Source organism: Cardiocondyla obscurior, linkage group LG01 (assembly GCF_019399895.1).
Source record: "Cardiocondyla obscurior isolate alpha-2009 linkage group LG01, Cobs3.1, whole genome shotgun sequence".
Lineage (NCBI taxonomy): Eukaryota > Metazoa > Arthropoda > Insecta > Hymenoptera > Formicidae > Cardiocondyla > Cardiocondyla obscurior.
In genome coordinates, this window is record NC_091864.1 from 13,075,890 (window position 1) to 13,102,970 (window position 27,081).

General features: G+C 44.0%; 1 protein-coding gene and 1 long non-coding RNA gene across 3 annotated transcripts in view; one reads left to right on the forward strand and one right to left on the reverse strand.

Annotated features, from left to right (window-relative positions):
* LOC139106146 (uncharacterized) overlaps positions 1 to 27,081 on the forward strand; it is a 100,404-nt gene that overhangs the window by 49,205 nt on the left and 24,118 nt on the right. For both annotated transcript variants that reach the window (XR_011546304.1, XR_011546305.1), the window contains exon 4: positions 21,037 to 21,105. This is a non-coding gene — a long non-coding RNA (uncharacterized lncRNA). The remainder of the gene's footprint in view (positions 1 to 21,036; positions 21,106 to 27,081) is intronic.
* On the reverse strand, positions 212 to 26,026 carry LOC139106135 (uncharacterized). Its single transcript, XM_070662701.1, has 4 exons — positions 23,241 to 26,026; positions 4,756 to 5,016; positions 4,200 to 4,429; positions 212 to 3,323 (listed from the first exon to the last, which is right to left on the reverse strand). Exons 1-4 carry the CDS (start codon positions 23,380 to 23,382, stop codon positions 2,997 to 2,999), a joined length of 960 nt encoding a protein of 319 aa, XP_070518802.1. The 5' UTR covers positions 23,383 to 26,026; the 3' UTR covers positions 212 to 2,996.

Below are 27,081 nucleotides of genomic sequence, written 5' to 3' on the forward strand. Positions count from 1 at the left end.
AATACGTACGTATACATGTATCTACGCAATAGCTTTATCAATCTTTAAAATATTAATTAACGCTATTCTGTAGATTCTTTTGTTGAAATTTGTATTGTAGAATATCGATTGAAATTTACATTATCATCTCTTTTTGCTTTTTTTTTTATTATGATTAGACATTACAAAGCGCGCGCTTTGGGCGCGTCATTTGCTCTTACTTTTGCTATGTTAAAAAATATTATTTTACATTTAATAATTTTCGGCAACAAACTACGAACTTTAATGTGATTACGGAAATTACAAACGATTAATCTCATCGACGAATACCGCGACGCGCCCTGCCAGTTTCAAATTTGTAATATATTGAAATTAATATTCGACATAATAGTTGATATAATATTCGGTGTATAAGCTCTTTTACAACGCGTTAAAATAAAGGTTACGGCCGGTCGGGCGGTCTCGCGCGACTTTAGTGTTACGAATCTCGCATTCTTTTGTCGGCGGTTGAGCGGAACGCAGTTAGCTGAGGTCCGTACATACGTGGTCTGGAAGTATTTACATTTAATTTGGAGAAAAGTTTCGGTGTTACGTTCAGATAAATAATAGTAATTAATGTTTGCAAAATATTAATAAAATTTAAGCTGACGTTCACTCTCGCGGCAAAAAGTGAGCCAAACGAGAGATATGTGAGGGCATATCTATCTCTCTAATCGGAGAGTACTCGAGTGACGCACGAATCGCTTGGAAGATCGCTGGTGCAGCGTTGTTCCTGTCGCCGGTTGACGGTGCTGTTGGGCGAATGATATAATACTGGTACGTCACGTCGCCGGAAACTGGGTTCTATCGATTTCGTATCAGTTCCTGGCATCTCTTGCGGGATATACACAACTGCGCGCACGTTTGCACGCACCCTCGCATGCCATAAGTGTGCAAGCTACCATATGTGTTAATAGCATATGATAACTACACTCGCACACGTACAAATATGAGCGTACACGCTCTCTACATTTCTCTCTCTCTCTCTCTCTCTCTGTTAGGTGAAGAGGTGACAAAGCAAAGTGGAGAAGGGAGTAATAGCGAAGGGGGGTAATGGGTGAGCCTCCACCTTCGACTTCGAGCGCTCTAAAGCTCTCCTAATGTCGCGTCGTCTACAATTCAGTTGTGAGTTCGGTGCTTGACTATTGTCCTTGACAGTCTTATGTAGGCCACCCCAAATCAATTTTAGCTAACGTTAATTTGTACAGCTGTAGTAATATATTATATTTCTTTTTGACAAAAATTTAATTCGAAATAATTAAATTACATAAAAACTCGTCAAAACGAAATTCACATATGAATACCAGGGACGTTTAATTATTCCATTAAAAGGTAGATTTCACAGATTACTGCCATAAAAGTATCGGAATAAAGTAGTATTTCTCGCAAGCCCCGAGTAGGATAAGAGTGAAAAAAAGAAGCGTAGAAGGGTCGTAGAAAGCCTCCTCATGTGGCGAGACTAAATTGAGGATTTCATCGAAGGCGCTCGTAATCAGTAAGCAGGCATGGAGTCGTAAGATAGACTTACCTGAGCCGACGGGAAAATGTCATTATCAGGCTCGGTGTCTCGTGAAACCGATTCGAATCGGTGCTCGTTACGCCGCCCCCGGGACGGATACTCGACCCCGTTGAAAGGATCTCGAGGGCGTCCTTTCAGACCAGCGATCCTTAATTAATCTGGAAATCGAATCAAGGAGAGGTAGGAGAGTCACAGAGTCGGCGTGCCGATAGATCGGATCGAAGGGTGAGGGAAGATCCGTTTGGTGAATCCGAGACGGTTTATGTGACCGCCCTACTCTTTCGATGGTTTCCTCGGGAGGATCGTTCTCTCGCTAATTTCTCCATTTATTGTTTACCCCCGTCCCTCGGCTTCTCCTCGACGTCTCAAACTGCTCTTATCTTGGCTGCTCTTAGTTACTTACACAACTAATGTATATGTATATCGAGCCGCGGCGACTGATTTTCCGTCGCATAAACGTCGGCAAAGGAAGCCGTTGAATCACGGAGCCTCGTACAGCCATGCCACTTTTGCCACGCATATCGATTTACTTTTTAATACGATAACGACGAAATGATTATGAATGTTACGTAATTAACGTTCGATAAAGTCGAATTTTACGCTAAAGAGGATGTCTGGTTAACGAAAAACGTAATCCGGTTGGTTTAAATCATCGTTTTTTTTTTTATTACTGCAATCATCTCGACAATGACGGACGATACTATCGATCGTGTAAAACTACAGAGCATAAGTATCGCGTCACCATTTACTTCATACGCAAAACTCTCGCATGCTTCGATGAGGAAGTTTGAATGTGGAGAATATAGTCGAATTAACCACATACTTATGCTACACACGTCGACGTTGAGCCGTACATAGGTTTACGACTCGTATACATTTATGTCTCTTAAACGATATTTCTGGTCTGACAAATGACAGATATATTTAACGGACGCGACGTTTCCGTTACCTTTCCTCCCCCCCAAAAAAAAAAATATAAAAAAATTTTTACTTCCGCGAGCGTTCACCGCGAATCCCGATATACCCCCACGTTACTTTCATCGTGTTCTCCATCATTCTCCACAGTCCTTCCGTCCGCTTAATTATACACGACAATTTGTAATGCTAATTCACAATTATACACTATGTACAATCGTCGTGCGTCCGCCGTTCCGACCTACTTTACGTAGTGTTATATTGCTATCTCCGACTTATATACGGTATTACTGGGATATTCTAAACACTGTGTATGTACACATATGAGCGAGGGTGTATATTGCGCGAAAATCCGGAACGCGCTGAAGTGTATGTCGCTCGATTGACACGTATAGAGAAAAGCCGGCGATGGTGACGTGAAAACGCACGGGGGAGATGGAGCGTGCACTGATTAGCACGAATTGTTAAAGATACCGGTGGCGTAAACTCTTCAGCGTTATCGTCGATCGAATCAGCACACCGGCCGTCATCAAACGCGCAAAAGTCAGAAACTGTTGTAACGAAGCGCGTGAATCACGGTCATCGTCCAGCAAGTTAAAATCGGGTAGAGTCCAACGTTTGACCTCGTGCCCGATTTCGGGGGTTCTTGGGCGAGGCGCTGGTTGCTGGCGGCCAGAGTCGCGATCTCGATGGTCTGCAGCGGCTGATAGTTGGCGATTCCTGGTAGGGTCGATTGGCAAATCAGTGTCAGGCTGCCACTGGAAAAGTGGAACCGTTCTAGACGCATCGTCAGGCCCAACCGCGTCGTGGAGACCAGCCTTCCGTCTATGTTGCCACCTCCCCGTAAATTCTTGGTCAAGGCTCTGTTAACCTGTTTAACAACGAGCCACAAAGTTTTAAACTACGATCGTACAATGCTACGCGAAATACGTATGTCTGCTGTAGCCACATGTTACCGAGATATCTAATACGATAAGCGGAAATAATGACGACACTTCTAAAACTTCGTTTAATATATTAACTTTCTTCGAGTTATACAATATTTTTATTATTTGAATATTTTCACCGGTATCGCGAGTCCGCGCGACTCCGTCCGACTTTCATCTTGAAGATTTAATTTGTGATTCGTAGCTCTGCATTTATTGAGACTTGAACGTGTCAATTAGCGGGCGAAATAAAAATGCCCACGCGAAGTGACCTCACTTGACAAATTGTCGTTGAATAAACCGAGTAGTATCTCCTCACGAATGACGGGCGCAACGCAGCATTGAATAATGGGAGTTATGTGGTTCCTAGTTTACCATTCCCGCTTAACAGCCTGCGGAAGCGAGCTTTGGATTACGTTGCGCGATTAATTATAAAATTTTCTTTTCGTTTTGTGTCTCTCGACATTACAGCAAAGCTCTAAAGCAGCCAAACAGTTTTTTAGGAATAAATATTCCTCCGATCAATTTCAATAAAATCATATCAATAAGCTTTTCGAAGCTATCGGCGTATTAAATTACTATTAAAAACTAAAAGCGTCTGATGCTAGAAATTGAAAGCGTGCGCTTGTTCAATAATTTAGACAAATAAAGAGCCGTGATTCGCGCAATACAAACTATCTGTAAAGAGCGGAAATTTAAAAACGTGTCTTGTACACGACGTACGGGATCTCGGAAAATCGTCTTCGATCGTTTCTTTCTAACTCATGTGCCCTTCGAATTTTACTAACGGTTACCCTCGCTCATGAACATTATCGACTCACCTCTTTACCGTTCAAGATGAACGTTAAAACTGCCGGGGGGTAACTCAACCCCGATGTGCACTCCGCTTGGAGGATCTCGCCAACTTCGTAAGAAGGTCGCACCCCCTCGAGTACCGGAGCACTTCTAGGCAGTACAGCCACGCTCATATTCGTCTCTCTGTAATCTGTGTCAAAACTCGGCGCTTCGGATGACACCTCGCACCCGTAAGACCCTGCCAAGTCAACTTTGCCTGTAACATTATATTAAGAAAAAACTAGACGTTACAAACTTAAAAAAAAATCAAACCATATGTTTTTTCCTTTTTTTTCAGTAAATAATTAATGAAATAACAATATAATTCTTTTTAAATTAATTATTTTTAAAATCAACTAAAGTAATAAATTTTGAATATTAAATTTAACTCCAATAATTTGTATAATATTTTAAAAGTTTTTTTATTTTATTTTTTTTTTATAGAAAACGATTAAAATTGATATATGAAAATTTTGTTATTTTTTAAATATAAAAAAATATAACAGTTAATGCAATTTTGGCTTGTAAACTGATATCGCTCACCTTTGCGAGTGTTCGAGCCCAGAAGTGACACTTTGTTGCGGTCACTCTGGCTGAGGTCGATGTAGAGTCCGCTGATATTTTGAGGTCGCTTGGGAATCGTCGATTCCGGCATGTATCTAAAGATTTCCTGACCATCTTTGTACCACGTTACTGAATACAATTCTTTACCTCCAAGATCATACTCGCATTTGAGTAGTATTCTTTCCATTCTTGGATCAGCGATGCTGGGCACGTCTAGTTTTCGTATTTCCAATTTGGCTTCTACGCAATAAAAAAAGCAAAAGTTCTTTTTCACATTTAATTATTAATATATTAATATGGACAAAACATTATAATGTCATACGTTGCTGCAATATTATACTATAAAATTAATTTAACTAATAATATTAAATTGTTAATATAGAGTTAATAACGTTAAATTTGATTAATTAATAATACGGAAACTTTTTCGTTTAAAACCAATATATTGATCTAAATAAAGCTCAATTTTAATTAGAATTAAAAAAAAATGAAACACAATATTGATAATAAAATTTTCTTAAATTTTTATTATTTAGTATTTTTTTACGTTGAAACATATTCCACGATTTAATTCATATTTCTGTGATATACGATGGTACGATAGCCTAAAGCTCGAGCAGTTTTGTAATTGGCTGGTAATTATTAAAGTAAAAATTAACCCATATTGACGCTGCACGTATGAGCGTGTGCGTGAAATCGGTATTCCCGAAAGATTTCAGAAAATACAGATATTAGTGGAAAATTTCGAACATCCAACGTAAATCTCAGCGGAAAATGGTTCTGTGATAGTTGACATACGCGCATTAATTTATTTAGTGTGCACCCGCAGAGCAATCGGGACAAATGCGGTAGTAATTAAAAATATTCGATCAACCGAACGCAATTGAGTACTCCAAAGCGGCCTAAAATTTCAAGTGGCGGTGAGAGCCAATTATTATCGTGCAAACCTCTTTAGAATGCATACAAAAATTTCATCCACGTCCATTCTCTCATTGGTTATGTGTATAGTTTATAAAGCCCGGGGACAAATTACACGCACTAAATGATATAGTAATATAAATGTATATCAATTAGATTCAAATGCACCAGTTTTTTTTTTGTTGAAGAAACTTTAAATATTTGAATATATTATAATAAAATTATAACAATATAAAGTACGGTAAATTTTGTTTTAAACGTTATTTCAAGACAATTGTGATTCCAACAAGGTTAGCAAAATGTCGAGGAACGCAAAATTAAAAAGAGGAAATCGATCGGTGCACATATTTATAGTCATTTTTTTCCCTGCGTGCGTCAATACACACTAAGCTGCAGTCACATAGTTACATGGCATTTATTGATTTATTTTGAATATTCTATTTTGATAACACTCAATTTTATGGCACATCGATGTTTTACATCGTTTCGAGCATCGTTACGTATTTTTCTGTTAAACAAGCCGGGCCATAAAACCAATATACGTCGGAATTTCGTGCTGAATTCCGTTTTGCCTTTATGGATATCCAGTTCTTGTAACACGTATCCGATTCTCACAGTCGTCCTCTAAGTTTTCGTTAATTTATATGGATGTTGGTGATTCAACGCAATTGTTTTTTCCTTTTTTTTTTTTTTTTCTCTTTTAACCGGGATTTTCTGTCAGGCTAACAAGTGGTCTCGCGGCGGTTTGACCATTCGCTTCGCAAAACAGTAACAAGTCTTTTTAAATAATTCGTCGGCCTTTCAAGGCTTTGTACTGTAGTAAGCAGTAGTTACGGGAACACAATAGAGCCCACGCGGACCCCTTTGACCCCGTCCTGTTAGTCCACAGGCCGGTCGTGCCATGTGTACTGTTGGTTTCGGAGTGCAAACTCCAGGACGAAACCGCGGTTCCTTGTTTCTTGCCAGCGCGTGCCTCTGATACGAAGTATTCGTTTCGCACAAAATAAAGTACATTGTATTGGGATACGAATGCCCATTACGTGCTACTTCAATGGCGCGTAAATATTACGGCACGCTGAGTGCGTAAATGCGCGGACAATGAATTCATTAATGACAAACAAGTAAAATAATACGAATTTATTTTTTAACGTGGATGTCCGCGTAGCTAGGTTTTGTTTGACGAATAAACGCACCTTCTAAAATAATTTTATCGTGCATAAACCCAAATGAGTGTTTAGAATAATCATTAATTTCAAGACAATTGTTCGCGTTGCGCGATAGGACGAAAATGTGGAATGAGACGATGACTGATTCAGCGTTGACTAGTTCAGTTCGTTGGACAGCCTGTCGGCTGACTCAGCTCTCCTGAAAGTATGATATCACAGCACACTAACAATAAGTGATTCGCAGGTTTTTTTTGTTTTCCTCAATTGTCTGGGTATTTTTTTTCTCCGCTTGCAAACACGCGGGCTTTTCTCGCGAGCCAATTAAACCGGCAATTAGCTTAATAATTAGCGATTTAATTAATATGCCACGCGACATGACGGACAGACGGACGGACTGACTCTCAAGACAATAGCGAGCCGAGCACATTTCGAGGTCGGCGTACTTTCGAGGGCCGTCGACTCGCGCGTACCTGATTAAAGACTCCCACGCGTATCAGGGAATCCCGAAGGATCAGAGCGGTGCGATTCCTTTGAAGTTCGAGGATTGATTCGCCTCGTCGCGGCGTTCGAATACGACGAATACGAGCAGGACACAGGGCTTCCTTATTCGTCGTGCCGCTGATCAAATGCAAAGCCGATACTTGGATTTTATTCCATGCCGTATCCGGTAAGGGTCTAATTTTACCTTTCTCCAGCTTTTTCACAATGATTTTATCGTCACACGCTGATTATTCCAGTTAAATTGTTTCAACCATTATAATTTACTCATTTTATTTATTTTTTGTGCATTAAACTCACGATTGATGCACGAAAAAGAGTATTTGATACATATATTTTATTTATTTCGAATATTGCGTTCTAGAATTAATTTAATCCATTTTAAAATAAATTTCTTAAATAAATGTATTTTAAATATATATATATATTTTTTTTCTTTTTTAATACAGGCAAACAAAAGCTGATATTTCATTTTATAATAAAGCGCATACAACTTTATTCGTCTGTCTTTATTCAAATAAATTTAATAAAAAATCGGATATGCGACACGTATTATTTTATTTGTTTATCGTTTTATATAATTCGCGGGGCTCCCAAATATTGTGTGGGAAAACTAAAGAAGACGTCAGTGATTTATTATGAATAATTTATGATTTGAAATGCCATTTATTTTCCGTTTGATATTATTTCTCGGTATATGCGCCGTCTCGCCTGCAGCTGTGCAAGTACGGGCTTACAATTCAGGCTTATAGGAGCGCAACAGCCTTCGATGCATCGAATACGGCCAAGTTTTCCTTATTCATTGCACGGTTGATCAAATGCAAAGCCGATACCTCGAGTTTCATTCCATTCCGCGCGTTTTACACCGCGCGCGGCGGCGAATAAAAAGTTTCGACGATTCATCGTCTCTCGTTTCCACGCCTTTCGTAAGTAACGGTGAGAATCGTATCTGTTCTTTATGTCTTAGTATATCTCATTGGCGGCGTTATGCAAACTTTTCATAAAGAAACGTATCATAAAGAAAGACGGCCGGTGAAAGGATATAAATCTCGCGTCGCAGAATCGATACAGGAAAGAAGCGCGGGGACACGTCCGCTATATGGTTTTAACGTGTCGTTCCGTGATAATCGTTTTTGATAAAAATTCCAAAATTCGCATTTTCTCGCGATACCGGTAACACGCCGCGATATTCCGCGTACTGAAAATAAATAGCCCGGCGCAATAACCGGCGCATTAGTCACAGCGAGCGCGTTATTGTGTTGTTTACCCTTTGTCCCTTTCGTTTTTCCGCGGCCGCGGAACCGCCGACTGCGTTTCTGGCTGTCGCGAGCAACAGTTTCCCGCACACGGTGTACAACGAAAGCCTTCCGAATTCGCGCAGACCGCGCGACAAACGCGACAAACTATCGCGCCGCGTTAATCGCGTTATTTGCCCGCTAATTAAGCACGCGCGATAAATTTGCTTGCCCAGGCGGACGGTGGGGTGTTTATTTGCACGTTCGCCACACATCCACACATCGATACGTTTTCCTCGCGATTCTTTTTTACAACCCCGCCCAGGCGAAGAGTAACCGACGATCGCAACCGAACGTATTTATACTGGATTGTTCCCTTTTTTTCTTTTATTTTCACCTTTTATCTTCTTTTCTTTTCTTTTTTTCCAAAGATGCATTATTATAGAATCAAGAGTTCCCGCGAAACACATTTTCTGTTAAGTTGGACTTATGTGCGCATCGCGATTTATGAAAACCCCCCCAGGGGTGCGCCACGTTTCCGCCCCGTAACACGGTAAAACGTTCAATTTTGGGAAATTTCTTGCGGGATGTTAACAGCAGGTGCAACCGCCGCGAGTTAATTCGAGCTCTCCAAGCTTTGTTCGGCTTGAAACGATTCGTTTCGGTGGGAACTATTTATTTGCGTGAGAGTTTGAAATAGCGGTAAACATTCGCGCTCGTAATTCGAGTTCTCATTCTTTCGTAACGAGACTATTGACCCTATTAAGATTCTAAGACGTGTCACTCTTAGCGTTTTGAATCGTTGCTTCAATTCTGTAGGTTTAAAGTAACCCATTCGTTTCTCTTGAACGTTATTTTGCTTGAATTGTATACGTATTTATTAAAAATTTTGTGTATTATTGGGCACATTGTTTAGTTTAATAATGAACTAATTTAAAAGAGAATATAAATTGCTTAAATAAAAAATTTGCATGAATACACGGCGCGGAATAAAACTGCAATACGAGTTGCTGTTAATTGCTTGCATTTAATTTCGATTGTTCGTTTATTCATGAATATCGATCATTCGTTGAACCTTTGTACAATCAAGGAAAGAACGCCGTTATGAAATTTAAAAACAACAAGTTGCACGTAATTAGATAGATGTTTAATTTTTACGTTATAATTAGTATAGACCCTCTTCAAGTCTTTTAAATTCAAATTAAACACAAACATGAGTGGCTATCTTAAATTTAGAAGCCGCTGTTATTTTCTGCAAATATGTCTAAATACTTTTCTTTTTTTTTCTTTACATAAACAACTTGGTCTTGCGTTTATAATAAAATTTTTATATTACCAAAAGACGAAACTCGCTACATAATATTCAACCCAAAGAAGGACGCGAGAAAATTAAAAATTTATTAAACACAGTTTTGCGAAAAGAAGCGATTTTGCATATTTCATTTCTCAAGATATAAAATCTTCGCTACTCAACGCAATATAGAGACAGCCTTCTGGAGGGAGCACGGCGACGAGGGACGAACTGATTAACACGAATTGCTTGAAAATTCAAGAACGGTTGTGGGAAAACGGCTGGGACCGTTTTACGAGATGTGGGCGGGTCGGGAAGTCAAATGACCAGTAACCGGCGCGAGTTCTTCGAGAAACGTCACTCCGCCGTCGAGCATTGTGCTTAAATGACTCACACGCGCGCACACGCGCGTTCAGCAAACCTCGCTTACGCGAGCAACGCTCCCTTCCGCGTGTACATACACGCGTGCGACGCATTTAATAATGCACCCACGCAGCGAGCATTCTCAGCAATCAGTTTGGGTAATCTTAAACGTCGGGGGCTGGGCTTTATCGTACATGCATATTCGCTACCGGCGCGATAAGCGCGTGTATATTAAAGCTCCCCTGCCACTCGTATGGGCAAAATGAATACCTATGCGATTACACAAAACTATCATGTGCTACACGATACGTTCGTGTAACGACCGTTGATTTTCTCGTGACGTATTGTGCAGACGATCGCCGCGGGTTTAGGAAAAACTTTTTTTTTGCATTAGTGAAACGCCTCTGCGATATCTTGATTCTTCTCGGCCGTGCAACGTCTTCTTTAAAGCTCTCTTCTTGTTAAAGACCAGACGTATCCCGGTTATCCCTTCAATAACGACCGTATTCGAGCTGCGAGCGTTACGAAGACCATGCGGATGCAGTTAACGACGTAATTGGTCGTTTTAATTGGTCATATTATTGTTTACTGCCGTCGAACGCGTCGCGGGCTCTGGCGACGTATACCTTCCTTCCTCGAGCCGTGCAATTCCCCTCGTAATAATTATCGGCGGCCGTCGCGAGCGCGCTAACACGCGTAATTCACTCGCCGCCTCGTAACCGGGCGCACGCACACGCATTTCGCTTCGGAACGTACGGCGCAGACCGAGCATCGCGGACCGGAACGTGTACGCCCGCAATTGGCTGAAATTAGTGACGACATTGTTCAGTTTACTCTCCGTCCCCTGCAATTGCCCCTTTAATAGTCGCGGAGGAGCGTTTCTTTACGACACACTCGGTCCATAATGCCCGGCTCGCCGTCAGCCGGGAGATGGAGTGTCTTATTGATGTTCATCAAAAAGCGCTGCGACTCGAGTGACGTTCGAGTATTGCCTCGCATTTTCTTTGCGAACCTCGAGAGCGCCGCGAAAGGGACTGCCCGAAAGACGCACTAATTATACGCTTGACAATTGATGGCTACTGTAATTTGAAGGGAACGGCGACTTAAAGCTTTGAGAACGTAATTCTTCCCGCCCTTTACAAATCTGTACATTAGTTTTATTTTATGCGTATATAAAAAAAAGCTATTGACTGATTTAAATCTGCTTCTTTAATATTTAATAGTAAAAAAAAAAAACTAAGACAAAAAAGAAACAAGCTCGTTAAAACTCGCTTTGTATTTCCACAAAAAGCCACGTGCCTCATATTTGACGGGTATTACCTCGTAACGCGATATGATCAAATTTATTATGGCTGCATGAAGAGAATCGCAGCAATTAGCTGATACACGTGTACGCATGTAATCAGCTTTCGCCGATGAAAACTGTTTTCTCAAGGAATGAAATGTGACGAAGAGATTGCGATAAATGGACACCTAATTAAGTACTCGTTAAATACTCAAACGAGGACAAGGTATTAGTTGCTAAGGAATACGCTTAGTCATTTCAGCAAGTAATAACCGGACGTAGTCTGCGGCGAAAATTAATTGCTTGTTCAAAAATAAAATCGGACGAGTCTCGCTCTTTAGCTCTAAACAAACTCAACACCTGTATTACAATGTCGGCAGCCCATCGAAAGACACGTCATTAGTTATCCATCCAACAAAAGTCTTTTATGGGCAAAAAAAAAAAAAAAAGAAAAAAATTTAGAAAATATAGGAGGAGGAAAGTTGTATAAAAAAAAGTTATAACTTTTAAAAAAAACTTAACAATACGTGTTTTCGTGTGCGTTAATTGGTTGTCATTCTTCACGCATGGGAATAGAATGGCGATCGATATTGAAAGGGAAGAAATCGTCTATATAGTTGGTGAGATATTACCCGGGCAGTGTTCGTCGACACGAAAAACGTGAGCAGGATTTAATTCGGAACTAACGATGGCGGATGCGATAAGCGGGAGAGGAGAGAAGAGAGAAAGAGAGAGAAAGAGAGAGAGGTGGCGGTCCGATAATTGCTTCTCAAAGCCGGGCTATTCTATGTCGCTCTCGCTCTCGCTCTCGCCGGGCGGTATTCTAGCCACGGGCTATGCATTAATTCGGGAACGATCCCGCGGGAGGAGTAAGGAATGTCGTTATGGCCGACTCGAGCCACTGCCACCGTTGTGCGCCTCGTTCCTCCAAGTTCGGATAATTGCTTACGAATTTACCCGGTGCGCGAGCGCGCCGACCTCGTGTAGGTTTTCTTGCCCAGCCGCTGTCGCCGTGATACTGACAGCACGTGGTGGTTACGGTCACTACTCTCCCGCTTGCAGCTGCGCCGGCGAAGCGGCGATGCAGGTGCACGAGGAGAGAGACCCCGGGTCGTCCCCCGGGGCGGTCCGAGGGACGCCGCAGCCGAGGAGAGACCTTTGTCGTCCTCCGTGTAAATTAACCATCGGATGCAGATCGGCGGAACGGTATTTATGGTGTCTCTTACCACAGAGCGACCGCATGATATTAAGGTATGACTCGCATACCTTCATTTACCGGTGAAATCAGAAACAAATTTCATGAAATTCGAACGATGTGAACGACGACGTGAGAGTCCACAGTTGTACCCGCTTATTAATTTAGAATTAATTTCTTATTTTTTATTTTATTTTCTTCTTTTTTTTTTCTTAGCGGCGAAAATATTGCGATGCAATAACTTTCGTCTCGTATTATATCGCAAGTGAAGCGTACGTAAATAGTTTGACGTATTTTTAATTCGATTTATATCTATACCGCTTTCAAAGCAAATAACTGAAATATTACTGGATTCGAAATGATCTCTTTTAACAAGCGACGTTCTCGCATTAACTTTAACGTTACGGCACAATGTACTTTGAATAGAATGCCACTGACACAATGTCGCCGGCTAAAAAGTTGTATAAAAATTGATGCCCGAGCAAACGGCGCATCAACTTGCATAAATGATATCGAGATACGCGACCGACTCGGAAAAAGGAAGCGAACTTGGACGTTCCGCCTGTTTCATCTATTATGCGAGCGGTGGCTCAATGATCTCTCTGCTATTCTCGCAAATTTCTCCCCCGTGCAGCAACGCGATGCAGATGCAAGCACGACGTTTGAGCAAGAAACGCAATACGGCATTATGTACCGGCATTGTGTTGTCTACTACCGCGCAAAGTAAACAGCAACGGGGGACAGAAGTAAAGCAAATTTACGGTAATGAAACTGCAGTAAAGTAAGTTGTAGCAAAAGGAAACGTAATTAAATCTGTCTAATTAATCTTTCGGTCGTGGTCCCACACGAGTCCTGTAATTCGTATTCCACCCCTGTGTGCCCATCTTTCCTCAAAGACATTTCAAATGACGACTATCTCGCCCCCGTTTGTTTCGCGTATTTGATTAAGAAGATTCGACCGAGTTACCTCCACGTTCAATTTGCCGCCCGAATAAAATGACAAAACGTCGACATTGCCAGCCCCGGCATTGTTTGCGATTGCTTCCTAGCTAAACGATTTACTTCTAGTTAAACGGCCGTGCTTTGTGATAGCATCGCAATAAGTATCCAATCGCGAGAATGGCTTCTAGTTTCTTCGCGGAGAGTGAACTCGCCAGCGCGGATAATGCTGGTTTTAAACAAAGGGATCGCAACGAGAAGCACGAGCGTGGCTTTAAATTCCATTTCAAGGTGCCTCTTCGAAATGATTTTTCTCACATTTATACGGTTCTTTTGAAATCGTCGTTGCCGCGCGCTACTCTCGCGATGCGGATCCCGGAGGGGCGTACAATTGCGGCGCATCAGACTGGCGGAATGACAATGTGGGTGGAGGGTAGTAATCACGACAATAGAGGAATAACCGTATCCGCTGTTGCCTAGTTTCATATAACGAGATTGCCGATGATAGCAATCGCGGTTGCGGCGAAAGGAGAGGGGTAACCGGGCCCTTTTGAGCCCCCTAATTAATGCTCTGCGCGCGCGCGTTCGCGGAACTCTCAATTGGACGAGCTTGATGCTCTCGAAATGTGACTATTCGTAATATCGCGTGTACATGTCAAACTTTAGGCGCGTAAAACAGAGCCGGGTTGTTCGTTCGTTACGCGAACTTTCGTCCAATTTGTTTATTGTAGCGACGAAGCCATAAGCTCGTTAATCTGCATAGTTAATAAGAAACTATCGCACGCACAACCCCGCGTTTCGCAACACTCAAATTCCCCGCTGCGTTTTATTATTTTAAACCGCGCCACTACCGACTACGTTATTTTTTTACTTATTTTTACTCTTCTCGAAATATCTATCTGGCATTAAGATGCTCGGACCACGCTTTTAGATAAAACAACATTGTATAAAGAAAAGTAAAGTCTCGGTTAATAAAATACTTCATACAAAGATTAATTCTAATTTTATTTAAAATGTATAATCGACCGTTTTTATCGTACATACACTCGAAATATTTTTACAATTACTTTCAACGTCGGCCAAAATTAAATTTTTATCTCTCCCCTGCAAAAAAAAAAAGAGTAAGAAAAACTCTGCAGCGGATAAAAATAGACTGTTTTCAAGTCAACAATGAGAGACAGGGTGATAATCGAGCTATCGTAGGTTCCACGCAACACGTTCGTCAATTGCGCTTATCTCCCGTAGCTCTTTCCACCGCGAGCGGCACTCTCGCTAGACCGTGATTTTTAATTGCGCCTGCCATCGCGGCCTTTTGTCCCGGCAGCCTTTTTTCCCTTCCGCGGCGACGGTGCTCGACATCGGGCACGATAATAAAGTCCCATCGGGACGACGAGATATACACAATTAGCGCGCTTGTGACATCGTCCCGTTGTCTCTGGACGCCCAGGCACTCGCTGGTCATACCGCATAACCACTCGAATTCCGCAACGAGAGGAAACTCCGCCGCGATTGTTTCGGAATTCGTTTCGTGCGGCCGACGTGCGGAGATACCATCCGCAGCGCGATATAATATTTGCTCTATCTTTTTCTCGCGCACTACTCATTGTGGCGCGTCTCTCGCACTCCGCAGATCCCTACGTATACTTTTCCACCTTTTATATATTTTTCCCTCCCTTTCCCCTTTCCTCCGCTTCAATTCCTCGTACGCGGCATGTGCGTTTCTCTCTAATTGCGTGGGACGCAATCCGTCGGATGATAGCGTCACGGATGCGCGCATGCGAGAGTTACCTCAGGACTCGATACGACGTTCCGTGTCTACTGCACCAGATAATAACGAGGTAAGCGGGGGCTTTAACCCCTTCCCCTCCCTCGTTACGTGCCGGGTCGCAATTATAATTTTATTGCGGCGGAAACGCGGCTTACCGAGCCCCCTTCTTGCCCGGCTAATCTTCCCTCGTGTATTTTTTTTTTCTTCTCTCCCTTTCGTGTAAATGACTTTCAACGAGACAACGCCGATGACGCTAATGGCGACCCAACAATGACCGTCGCGCGCGTTGGTATTTGGCGTTCGATCGCGACGGGAGGACAGTTTCCGTTATCAGACACCGAGGACCGTTCTACGCGAACGTTTTCGTCACGGCGCTTTTGAAAAGCATCGTTAACGGCTGCGATCCGGGTCAAACGTTTCTCGCCCCCGGATGCCGTGCTTCGCATGTACGCGCGCGTGCTGCAAGCGGCGCGTAGAAATCCGCAAACGCGTGTTTCTCGCGAGCGCGTTTGAGCGAAAGCTCTCGTCGGCCGTCGACCGCAACGTGCACTCGAAATGTAATGCATAGACGTGCTCGCGTGTACGGGGTTTGGTGCGCATTTATATGGCATGCGAGTGTGTGCGCGCGCGTGTGTCCATTCGCGCACCCGCGGGCACGTGCTTGTAATTCGATTATTAATTTAATAATCAATCATCGACCGGATGGGAAATCGCATTAGTGACGTCCGGCTAAATCACCCGCGAATCGCCCAGATGGCCGCAAAATGGTGAGAAAAAGCTACGCGTTTTTTTTTTTTAATATATATATATATATATCTCGCGCGGAATCAGCTGCGACGCGATGCGTGTATGACGTTTGTCGATTCGGGCATCAAGCACTTCGACTGCAGAGTGAAAGAGGCAGCGATGTGCGCGTTTCGGAATTTGTAAATCTCCAAAATTTCAAAACTCGAAAAAGTTTAGAGCTTTGAAGCCGAGAATTATCGATGTATGTTTTTATATAAAAAACTATGACACCGAGGATCAGCGATAATCAGATTCGCCGGCAGCAAACTAGTTTTTATTAATCGAACTAAATTAAGTTGTTTAATAATGAATTTATTTAAAGCAGAGTTCTTTGAATTAAAAATGGTACGCGAAAATCGTCATGAAAAGGTCACCAAGGTCCAGCGGGTACAAAAACCGCGTCGCTTTAAAACATTTATACAAATTACACAATGTATAATACGAAATGCAGGATTTTGTGTCCTCTATAACGCAAAACGTTTTAGCGGGCTTCCTGCATTCCCTGAACTGTTAGACGAAAATGAAACACCGCGGGGGTCTGCAATCGCGTTGCATCTGCAACTCCGTAGACTTTCAGCGCGCCGCGAAACATCCACGTGACGGGGATTGTTTTCCCGCGTCGATTATATCGCACGGATATGCCGAAATGCAGTGGCCATGCACACGGCATGCATGCACGATCGGACGGGGAGAGGGAGGGAGGGAGGGAGGAAGGGAGGGCAGGAGCTTTTAAGCGAACGCGAGATCGACAGCCGAAAGTGGTGCTCCAACGTGCCGGGCCCGCATCGTCGCTCTCATTTTCCTATTGTTTCTGCGAGCGACGTCGAGCACGCGGCCGAATAATAAATGCGATCTTCTCCTCTCGCTCGCTCTCTGTCCGGTCGTGGAAAACTCAGTTTTGTGGACGTGGACAATGGCGATCGAATGTACGAACCAAAACGGAATTTCTCCATTTTCTCTCTCTCTCTTTCTTTCTCTCTCCTTTTCTCCCCCTTTCCCTTTAACGTTGTCAATTACGCGTCTCGCTGCCACAGAGTCAGTAGAGAGTGAAAGAGAGGGCCCGTCGTCTACTCCGTCGCGATTATTGTTCTGTCTCGATTATGCTCGAGAAAGCCACTCGATTAACGTCACACGTGCGCGCGATTATGACACGAGTCGCGGAGCTTCATTAACGTGTCGCCGGCCTCTACATCGCGGATCGCGGTTCGAGTGTTTCGTTACGGCCGGGCAATAAATACGAGACCCGCTTTTCAGGAAATCGTCCGTTTAAAATCTTGCGTGAATTTTGCGGCGATAGAACCCCGCGCTTTTATTACGTTAACAAAGTGGGGACAAATGGCGTGTTACTTTACAATTTATTTCACGACATAATTTACCTCAATTAATCTATATCACGATCCTAGGAATTATTTTACGCCGCCGCGAGGCAATTAAAACTGTATCACGTGGGCTTCTAGCGTTCACTCGTTGCCTAACGCTTGCGTCATGCTTCTTCATCTTTTCATTTAACCCGGAATTGATTTGCGGGAGGAGGTAACGCGAAGTGCACTCGTCTCGATTACCGCAATTGCTGGAAGCTCACGAAACGTCACGGTGTCGCCGCGCGCGCTTAGCTCAATGGGACAAAGCGGCGTGAGAGAACGATGATCGATAGGCTGCTACGCGGTGCGACACGGTCGATTACGGTAATTAAGCGCGGAAACAAATATGAAATTAATACTTGCGCTTGTCCGTCACGAAATGGTCCCACGGGCGCTATTAACCGCACGCGACGTATGCGCGTACGCTACGCGTGTGCGTGTATGCACGTGCACGGACAACGGGCCGGCTGATAATCGCGGGTATCAGTTTGCGCACAAGCATTATGGATGCTATTGTTAATTGCGGCCATTGTCGAGTGGCCAGGTATTCCGACATTCGCCAAAGTTAATGCCCCATATTTTCGATCGGCTGCGCATCACGGGGCGATAGGCGCGATCGGGACGGAAGAGGTGAGCGCGGGAAGGAGGCGAGACAGAGGGAAAGTACGCTATTGTGCGTACCGATTGAATCGAGTTGCTCCGCATTGTCAATTCTGGCCGAGCGCGACTCGTTTGCTTCGAAACTAATAGTTGCACGCGACACCGTTTAAAAACCGCTTTCACCCGCGCGGCCTCCGCGTGCACGAATAATGGCTGTTTTCTTTTTCCAAGATTTACGACATGTGATGCAGTCGTTGTGGCAAACGAGCGGTAAGAGTTTTAACAACGTAATATATATTTTTATACACGTCGCGTCTTTCAAGGTAACGCAGGTGCACGAGTCGCGTATGATCGCCGGCACGTCCGTAAATTATACACATAATTATATCGTCGGAGATTATCTACTCCGCGCGTCAACTGATCGTCTAAGCGATTTCAATTGCCTCCCGCGCATACTTATTAACTCATTCTCATTGAATAGAATATTATTTAATTATAAAGTGGCTTTACATAAGCCGCCACGATGTAACGCAGTCGAGCGTTTTAAGCGAGTTTCGGGAGTTTCCCGTGTAAGTCCTTGACTCGCGGCTCTTTCGAATTAATCGCCGGCGCGAGATTGGATTTGCCGTCGGCTGTAACGGGAGCGGGGGGATTATCTTAGGAGCAGGCCGGAATCAACGTCCTACGGAATTGAACGGATGGGTGCCCGGGCGACGCGGCTCGGAACATGGTGAAACCGTCTGTCTTATTGTCAATGCACGTCGCTCCTGCCGGCTTCTGCCCCGTCCTTACCCCTCGCGTGTTTACGTATGAAAATGATGCACTCCGGCGTGATGGGCTCGGTGCATACTGTTTCCCAAACGCGACCGACTGCACCGAGGGTCCGACCGACTCCTCGCACACGCGGGAGTGACCCACATTATACGCGCTCAGTTAGCACGCTGTTATTATCCCTTCCCATCCGCAAGGCCATCTTGCGAGATCATTAATCTCCCACAGAACCCTCAGAAAAGCCGCCATTAAGGGGAATTATTTGAGAAGTACATTATTTCACCGACGATACTTACAAAGGGGGGAGTTCTTAGACGTGGTTCATCTACATGAGCGCCGGTGAATTATTAATGTTCCGCGGATCGATAATTCGTTGACCCTTAGGGAAAAAAAAAAAAAAAAGAAAAAGAAAAAGCACGGTCGAAAATAACATACATGCATATGTAACCGCGCGCACGTGTAAATTGAAAAGGAAAGAATAGAACGGATGCTTCTTCTAAAATATTGAGTTTTTCCAGCCCGTTGCTTCTTTCACTCCGGCTAGACAATTGCGCATTGCATAATAACGAAATGCATCGTTCTAAAATTTAATTTCTTCAAGTATCTATATTTAGAACGCTCTTTTTGCACGTCGGATATTCCCGTTTATTCAGTAATATGTTAGCCTCATAATCAATCACGGTCTAATTTAAATTCCCGGCTTAAACGTTATGGCTCTCGTGATTGTAAAACGTGTGCTTTACAAATTTCATTATAAAATGCGAAAGTTACACGCGTTACTTCTAAGTTTATTACGCGAAACGCAAGCTGGCACGACTTTCCCCTGCCCCTATCCGCGGTGGCTGCAATATTTGTGCACTTAACGTACGTACGCCGTGCACGGAATGTTATTAGGCATGATAATAATTCGACTGGAATACCGCAAACCCCTCGTAGCGACCGATCGCAGCGCGGCGATAAGAGCGAATTAATTCCCTTGATGTTAGCTTCGTTGAAACGATCCTACTCGCGTCACGCATGCATACAGCAGTTTACATTCCTCCTCATCTGCTCGCACTACAAGGAGCCGTTGGGTTTATTTTCACTTCCGCCGTTGCGGCACAATTTTGTTAAAGCTTTATAAGCCGATCCTCGGCACGGCCTTAATTTAGTTCGGCCGACATTGAAGTAATACATGGAATTAATATTTCACGGCATTTTAGAATTGCTTTAATTGGTCGAAATATTTGATCTTAAAAAGTCAAAACGGCCTTGCGAGCTGAGTGTCACGAATCTGAAATAAATGGCAAAACCTTCGCCTCAGGTGCATTTTAATCTTAAGACGATTAATGCTACAAATAGCGCGCCGTGAAATTTTCACAATCAGTATAAATTAAAGGGAAACGCGAGATTTCGTTCTTCTTCTTTTTTTTTTTTTTTAACTATTTTACCGTTATCTTCAATGTTTAATCTGCATTACGTATGTATTATAAAACTGTGAATATTACAGTCCATTCAACGCTGGAGCAAACTTTTGCCATTGGATCGTGATTCTCGGCAGCGTTTGTGTCGATAGAGTCACTTGGGCTCTAATCCGCGGGCATGAGTTCGAATCTCGCTCGCTAATACCGCCAAAGAGGCGCAGCCAGATGAGGCTATCGGCTGGTCACTCTTGAAAATATGTACTGCGAATAGGTGGATATCGCAATCAAATGTAGCTACAGCTAGTAGGTATTAACAGTAATCTCACGTGACTGCCTTTTCATGCTCCCTGCGTATTATCTGCAAAACGGTAGCGCCGAGTCGCAGCTCAATTCACTCGATAATAAGTTTTAATCAATGCATTAGCAGCCTTTACAAGCATACTTTTGCCGTGGCGCCTTTTAAAAGCGTGCACGCGCTATTCGCTGCTGAACTCGATTACGCAATTACACAAAATAATCTGCGACGAAATTTCAACTCGTCGATCAGTCACTTGCCTTCGTTGTTTTACAAATACCTATTACACTTGTATTTACAATATTATATTGCCTTGCCATATTTTATACAATTTGCGGAGTGTATCAGAGATAAATGGCTCTAAGTATCTGAATTTTTATTTGCAGAACCAAACGAGGGTCTTCGCTAAAGCGGCTTAACCGGTCCGCGGCAAGAGCGATTTCACGAACGACATGGTGAGTCGACCAATAGTGAATTTTTAATGAAACCTGGCCTAAAGTTCGCCCCCTTCCTCGACAAACACCGACGATCGGCTGTGGACGTCTGAGATTACGCGTTTGAGCGCGATATTCTAATGGACGGCAGGCAGTCGGCCTCTCTCGTGCATTTAGTCGAATGGGTTAAAACTGCGGTTATTTGCAGTGCACTTCGATCGAATTGGCTGCCGTTTGCATAATCTCCTTCCGTTTCCCGCACCGCGGTGCATTCGTCTACATCCGCACGCCTTTCTTTCACCGGATCCTCGCTCTTTCCCGTCTTTTCCTCCTTTCCTGGGCGCTTTCCTTTTTTTTTCTTTTTCTTTTTTTTTTTCTATCCGGTCGTACCCTTCCACCCACGAAAACCACGATCGCGTTTCTTTGTTCAAGGCAGGCGAGGGAAATTTAGGTTCCTTTACGATCGCGCTTGATTTATATCCGCCGATCGTTCGAGTTTCACGACGTGCACATCGCGTTTCGCGCCTCGAGGGAAGCTTGATCACGTAGTAGTCGGTGGTCAACGGCGAGACGAACGATCGTCGCGAACGAAGCGTCTCAATCGCGACTTCTTGCCGGGATTGGATTTCCGCGGATAGACCGCGATTACGCGAGCCGGTCGTCGACGACGATTTCTCGGTGGCGCGGATGATACGTGACCGGCTGCGACGATCTCTCTTTCGAGAAGACAAATGACGAGCCATGATCGCCCTGAGTTCTCCACATAACCGATTTGAATAAATTTTCGCACGAGCGTAAAAATTGCCGGTTTCGCCTCTGACAAACACGTACACACGCACACAGGTAACCTGAAATTGCGAGATTGTTTCCGCAGCGTCACGTAAAAATATTTGTTTTGAGAAATTTATACGCGTCCCCGGTTAGACATATTTTCTTTTCTTCGAAGAAAGCACTCGCTCCGTAAAATAATCTCGAAACTACTTAAGTGCCGTTTCTTTGGTATACAAGATCCTCCGATAAAGGAGACTCGCCGGCAGGCGCAATTTATGATTAAAGATCACGTATAAAATTATCATACTGTAATCACGGGCTTTTGCGCGAAACGTGACGTGCGTGAATTTAACGAAAATTCATGGCTCAGCATGAAATCATTTCGCATTACGTTATGAATAGCGCAGGTCGCGGCTCAAAACAATAACCGTTAATGTCCGCAGTAATTGTTCGCTGCATATTATAAATATAACTTAATTGCTGGTAAGCAATCTGCGAGATATATATGTATATATATGTATATATATTTGTGACAATTTCAATCGGCGCGAACGGCATTGCGTGCTAAAATCGCGATGTTCTACGAGTTCGAGCGCTTTGCACACGAATTTCGTCGGTTATACCAAGTTTGTCGGAAGACGACACGAAGTTCTTGTTAAATTGTCTTTGGTATCAAGCAATTCTGACATATATATGTGCATGTTTGTGTGCGCGCGCGCGCATGTACAATATACATACATCATTGTATATCATTCAAAGTGAAAATTTCTCACCGAGCGTTCGCTTTAAACGTCGCTGAATATTTATGATCCCAATCTCTTTTCAGCCTACGATAAAACGAGGTTTACCGCGATAATAGCGATAGGATGCGCGTGGCGTATCCGCGATGACTTTAATAACTAGTTGCCGGATTAATTGCCTCACTTTGTCACCGTTAATTTACCTATTAAGCACTTATCGGTGAAATAACGTATCACTGGCGCGACGCACGATTATTCATTATGCTAATTGAGTGCGACTCTGCTGTGAATAAATCTTACTCACTCTTTCTCGCGATCGTGTGTAAATGCGGTCATAAAGTTTACATCAGCGCGAAAGGAAAGCTGTCCCGCAGCCATTCAAACCTCCCCGTTATAATTTAAAAGCGAAGTCCCGCTATATCGCGCGAAATTTCGAATTTATTTAAAAAGATTCAGAAAATCTCAGAAGGATTAAAAGTGCGCTGCATCAAAGAATAATATGTAAATCGCGGTCTTAAAATAACAAGGGAAGGGGGAAAAAATTATACAACGAAGGGAGATAGAAAGAGAGAGAGAGAGAGAAAGTAAGTGTGAGGAGAGGTGAGAGGAGTGTGTGTTGCTTCGGCGAGATTAAAGCTGCCTTACCTGTCGTCAGGGACGAGTAGAATAGCGCCGACAGTAGTATGAGCTGCATTTTAGTCAGACACTTGCCGCACCTGGAACACGATTCGTCGCCGAGCGAAGCGGCGCTCCACTTCTTTCCCGTCTGCACCCTCGAGTACTTCATCGTTCACTTGACATTTGCACCGGGTGGGGCCAGAGATCAAAGGGGGGCGGATAATCGCGCCCGATTGTGCCGTTTGCCGGATAGAAAAGAGAGAAAAAAAAAAGAAATGAGAGTTATACCGCAGAATCCGCGTCGTCCGGAAAAATTCCGCTTGATCGAGACCGCCGCGGAGCGCGTCGCCGTGCTCTCGTTCTTCGTGCTCGAGGAGGGAGATGATCAGCGATTCGACGACGTCACGTGCTACGGAGAAGATCGTCGACGTCGATATTCCTCGATATCTTGGAAACAGTCGGGCGGCCGCATTTAAATGTTGATTTCGTTCGAATCAGCGGAATTCCTGCGCGCTCGCCGATTCGTTCCCACCCGACGTCACGTCCTACCTGACTCCGGCGAAAGGAATTCCTCGTGCTTTTTAAGAAGATTCCGAATACCAATCACGCCGTTTAGCGTGAAAAAAAATTCCACTCACTGCTCGGATGGAATGTGCGGAATTTCTCGACCCTCTCGTCGTGATTTACTTTTGCGTCCCAGGGTTGTTTTTAATCTGTTCTTTCAGAAGATCGCCGATCGAAGGCGCGATTATGATAAAAGACAATCGTTGCGCCACTCGAGTATGAAATCGAAATTGAATTATCTCGCCGGATTCCTCCGTCTAACGCGGTTTGTGCGTTCAATGGGAAAACTCTCTCGATTTTTCGCGGGCAGAAATGTTTTTCGACACCGCCACGTGTTTTTCGTGGAAAGCCACACGGGCAATAAGCGCACTTAGCCGTCGTACATCCGCGCGAAAGTAGTTTCGCTATTACTCCGGCTTACTTCGGTCATGCCACAGAGGTCTTCTCGGGCTTAACGATCCTCCTTTTATCGTCAGTTGTTAGATGGTGGGCGCTATTTCCGCCGTAAACGTTGTCCCGTAATGTTTTTCTTTCGTGCTCGCCTCCCGCAACTCTCTCTCAGGCTCCCTCGAGCGCTTTCGCGAACTTTTTACGCGAAGGCTCGTCGTCTCTTTTCTTCCCCTATTTTTTTTCCTTTTTCCCCCTTTCTTTTTGCGCGCCCGACGTTGCCCAGGTGCGCGCTACTGAGCACACGTATATTTCCTCGTCAAACGGATATCACTCCCTCACAAAACTCGTCCCTCTTTCCCTCTTGCGTAGCGAAACCTACCTTTCTTCGTATATGCGCGCCCATTAACGGTCCGCTCTCCCTGGTTTCCCCCTTCGTTAATTAGCGCGAAATGATTACTTGCCGTAATTCAAACATCGATGCGTTTCTAGAGAAGTCCGAGCTTCGAACTCCTTCCAAGATTGTATAAGCACGCTCGAAACCGAAACGAACGGATTCGCTTTCCCTTACCAGCAGCCCCTCATCGTTGATTAACCGCGTCTCTGTCGATCGCGGTTCGTTAGTAATATCAAAGCAAAAGCCTCGGCGAGAAAGCGGAGGGTAACACCACGTTGCAAATTTTATCCGACCACCGGCCGGATTACTCCACATCCGCGTTTCTCTCGTTCCGTTCTTCGTCTATTACGCGACGTGAGAGGGTGAAAAAGGCAAATCATCAGAGATCAGCGTGCGCGAATTTTTCTCTGCGTTTATTTCGCAGTTCAATGAATTTTCCTCGATTTTTTCCCACTAGCGCGATCCCTTCTTTCCCGCGAATCGGCGAGATCTTTTTTGACATTTGCAAATTTTTTCGCGTGCGAAATTGAGTTCTGACGCAAACTGCGACGCACCCACGTGACACTTTCGTTCCCCGGGCCACGTGCCGCAATCTCTATTGTTCACCTTTATTTTCTCTCAACGCGATAAAGTCCCGTCGCGAGCGTGACTTCTCGCATCGCATACAATTGTCGCTTTAATTGACACGTTTCTCGGGTTCGTCAGCTGCCGCTATATCCTCTTCACCAGTGGTTCCCTCCGTGCATCCTCGCAAACGCACTATCACACTGTTGATTACACCTCCTGCGGATTGCACCGGCAATTAAATCTCCCGGGCTTTACGGCCTTCACGTTGACAGATAATGTTAAAGTTAACCGTCACTGTTAATGTGCGTTTTTTCGCAATAATCGCTTTCTTTTCTTTCTGTTTTTTTTGTCTTTTTTATAATCAAAGAAAAAAAACGGCGATTGTTACTCTATTTCGCACCGCGGTTGATGGGACCGGAAGTTAGTCTCTGCAAACATGCGTGACACCGTGGACTCGCGGCAACGAGCACCGGCTCGTTGGTTACAGGTTACACGAGAACCTTTACCATCGGCAGTTCGTAGTTGACAGAAACCCTTGGCGGGAGCGGTGCAGCGAATAAGGTGCCACTCCCACGCGCGCATGCTCCTCCACCACTCTTCGAATCGTGATCCCCCTTCTCTCCTTCCTCCTTTTGCTTATTTTCTCCTTTCCCCCTCGTTTGAGCTCCCCGCTCCCTTCGGCCGCCCTTCTCACGCGTGATCCCCCCATTTACTGCATTTTCAAATCATTTTCTCTCGCTCCCGTTTGCCGAGGCTGCCTTCTTTCGTTTTCCTCCCCTCGGCCCTCTCCTCTCTTGGCCGCCTCCACCCGTGCAAATGCACGTGGTGTCGGCCGCGGGAGTGGGGTAATCCATAAACCAATTAATTCGGGTAATAAACTCGACCGGAGGGCGACCTATTCGGACGACCCTCGCCTGTCCCGAGAACACATCGCCAGATCCTTTTAGCGACTTTCTTCGACTCGACCCGCCTTTGTTCGACGTAGTAAATCGGCTTGTCACATCGAAAGCTATCTCTCTATCTTCGTTGAAACAAGCTTAACCCTTTGGCCGCGTATGGTATGTCAGAGGGATGTAGAATCTGTCAGAACGGAACGATGGATTTACGAGAGTACGCGCGGATTTACGGGAGCGTTGCCCTCCTTTTTTTTTTTTTTTTTTTCCCTGTTTTTTCTTTTCTTTTCAAGTCCTAATTCTGAACTAATTTAAAACTCATTCCCCCATAACTTTTCAATTGTACGTAATTAAGCGGTAAATATACTGATTTATACATCATAATGATGTTAACGAACGATAGTCGTTAAATAATTGAACATTATTAATATATTAATTTTTGGAATAGGAGAGAGACTCTTCCACATAAGTTATAAATTGTGAAGTAATTAATTATTATTTGCATTATATAAACTGCAATTAATAATATTGGATAAAATTTGAAGTAAGATCGACTATTTTATCGAGATTAATTTACAACGGGGAATAAAAGATAGGGAATTATACGCAGACATAGAAAGCTTGAGATATCGCGCATTCGGACGACCGTCACGATCCGTTTTAATTTGTTAAATATATTCATTGCTCCCGTCCCCGTTAGAGTCTAGACGCCGTTTGCATAAGTTTTCGCCCTGACGGCCGTTCTTTATTCCCCGGGCCCAATGAGGGATTATTAAAGAAAGTCGCTCTCCTAGCTGTGCTGCGTAATAAATCAATTAGTTTAAATAAGAAGGGCCCGGGCACGTAGACATCACCCGGGGAGCGGCGACGTCGCGTACCGTGAAACAACGCCGTTCAGCTCTTGCGAGCACATTATTATGGCCCGCACGATGGGCGAACCGCCGTCGATTGCGCCGATGAATTAATTGCGCGCGATCGATTAATTAAAACGCCAACTCACCGTCAACGTGATCCAAATGCCGAGCGGCGGAAATATTATTTCGACCGCGCTGTTAGCAAA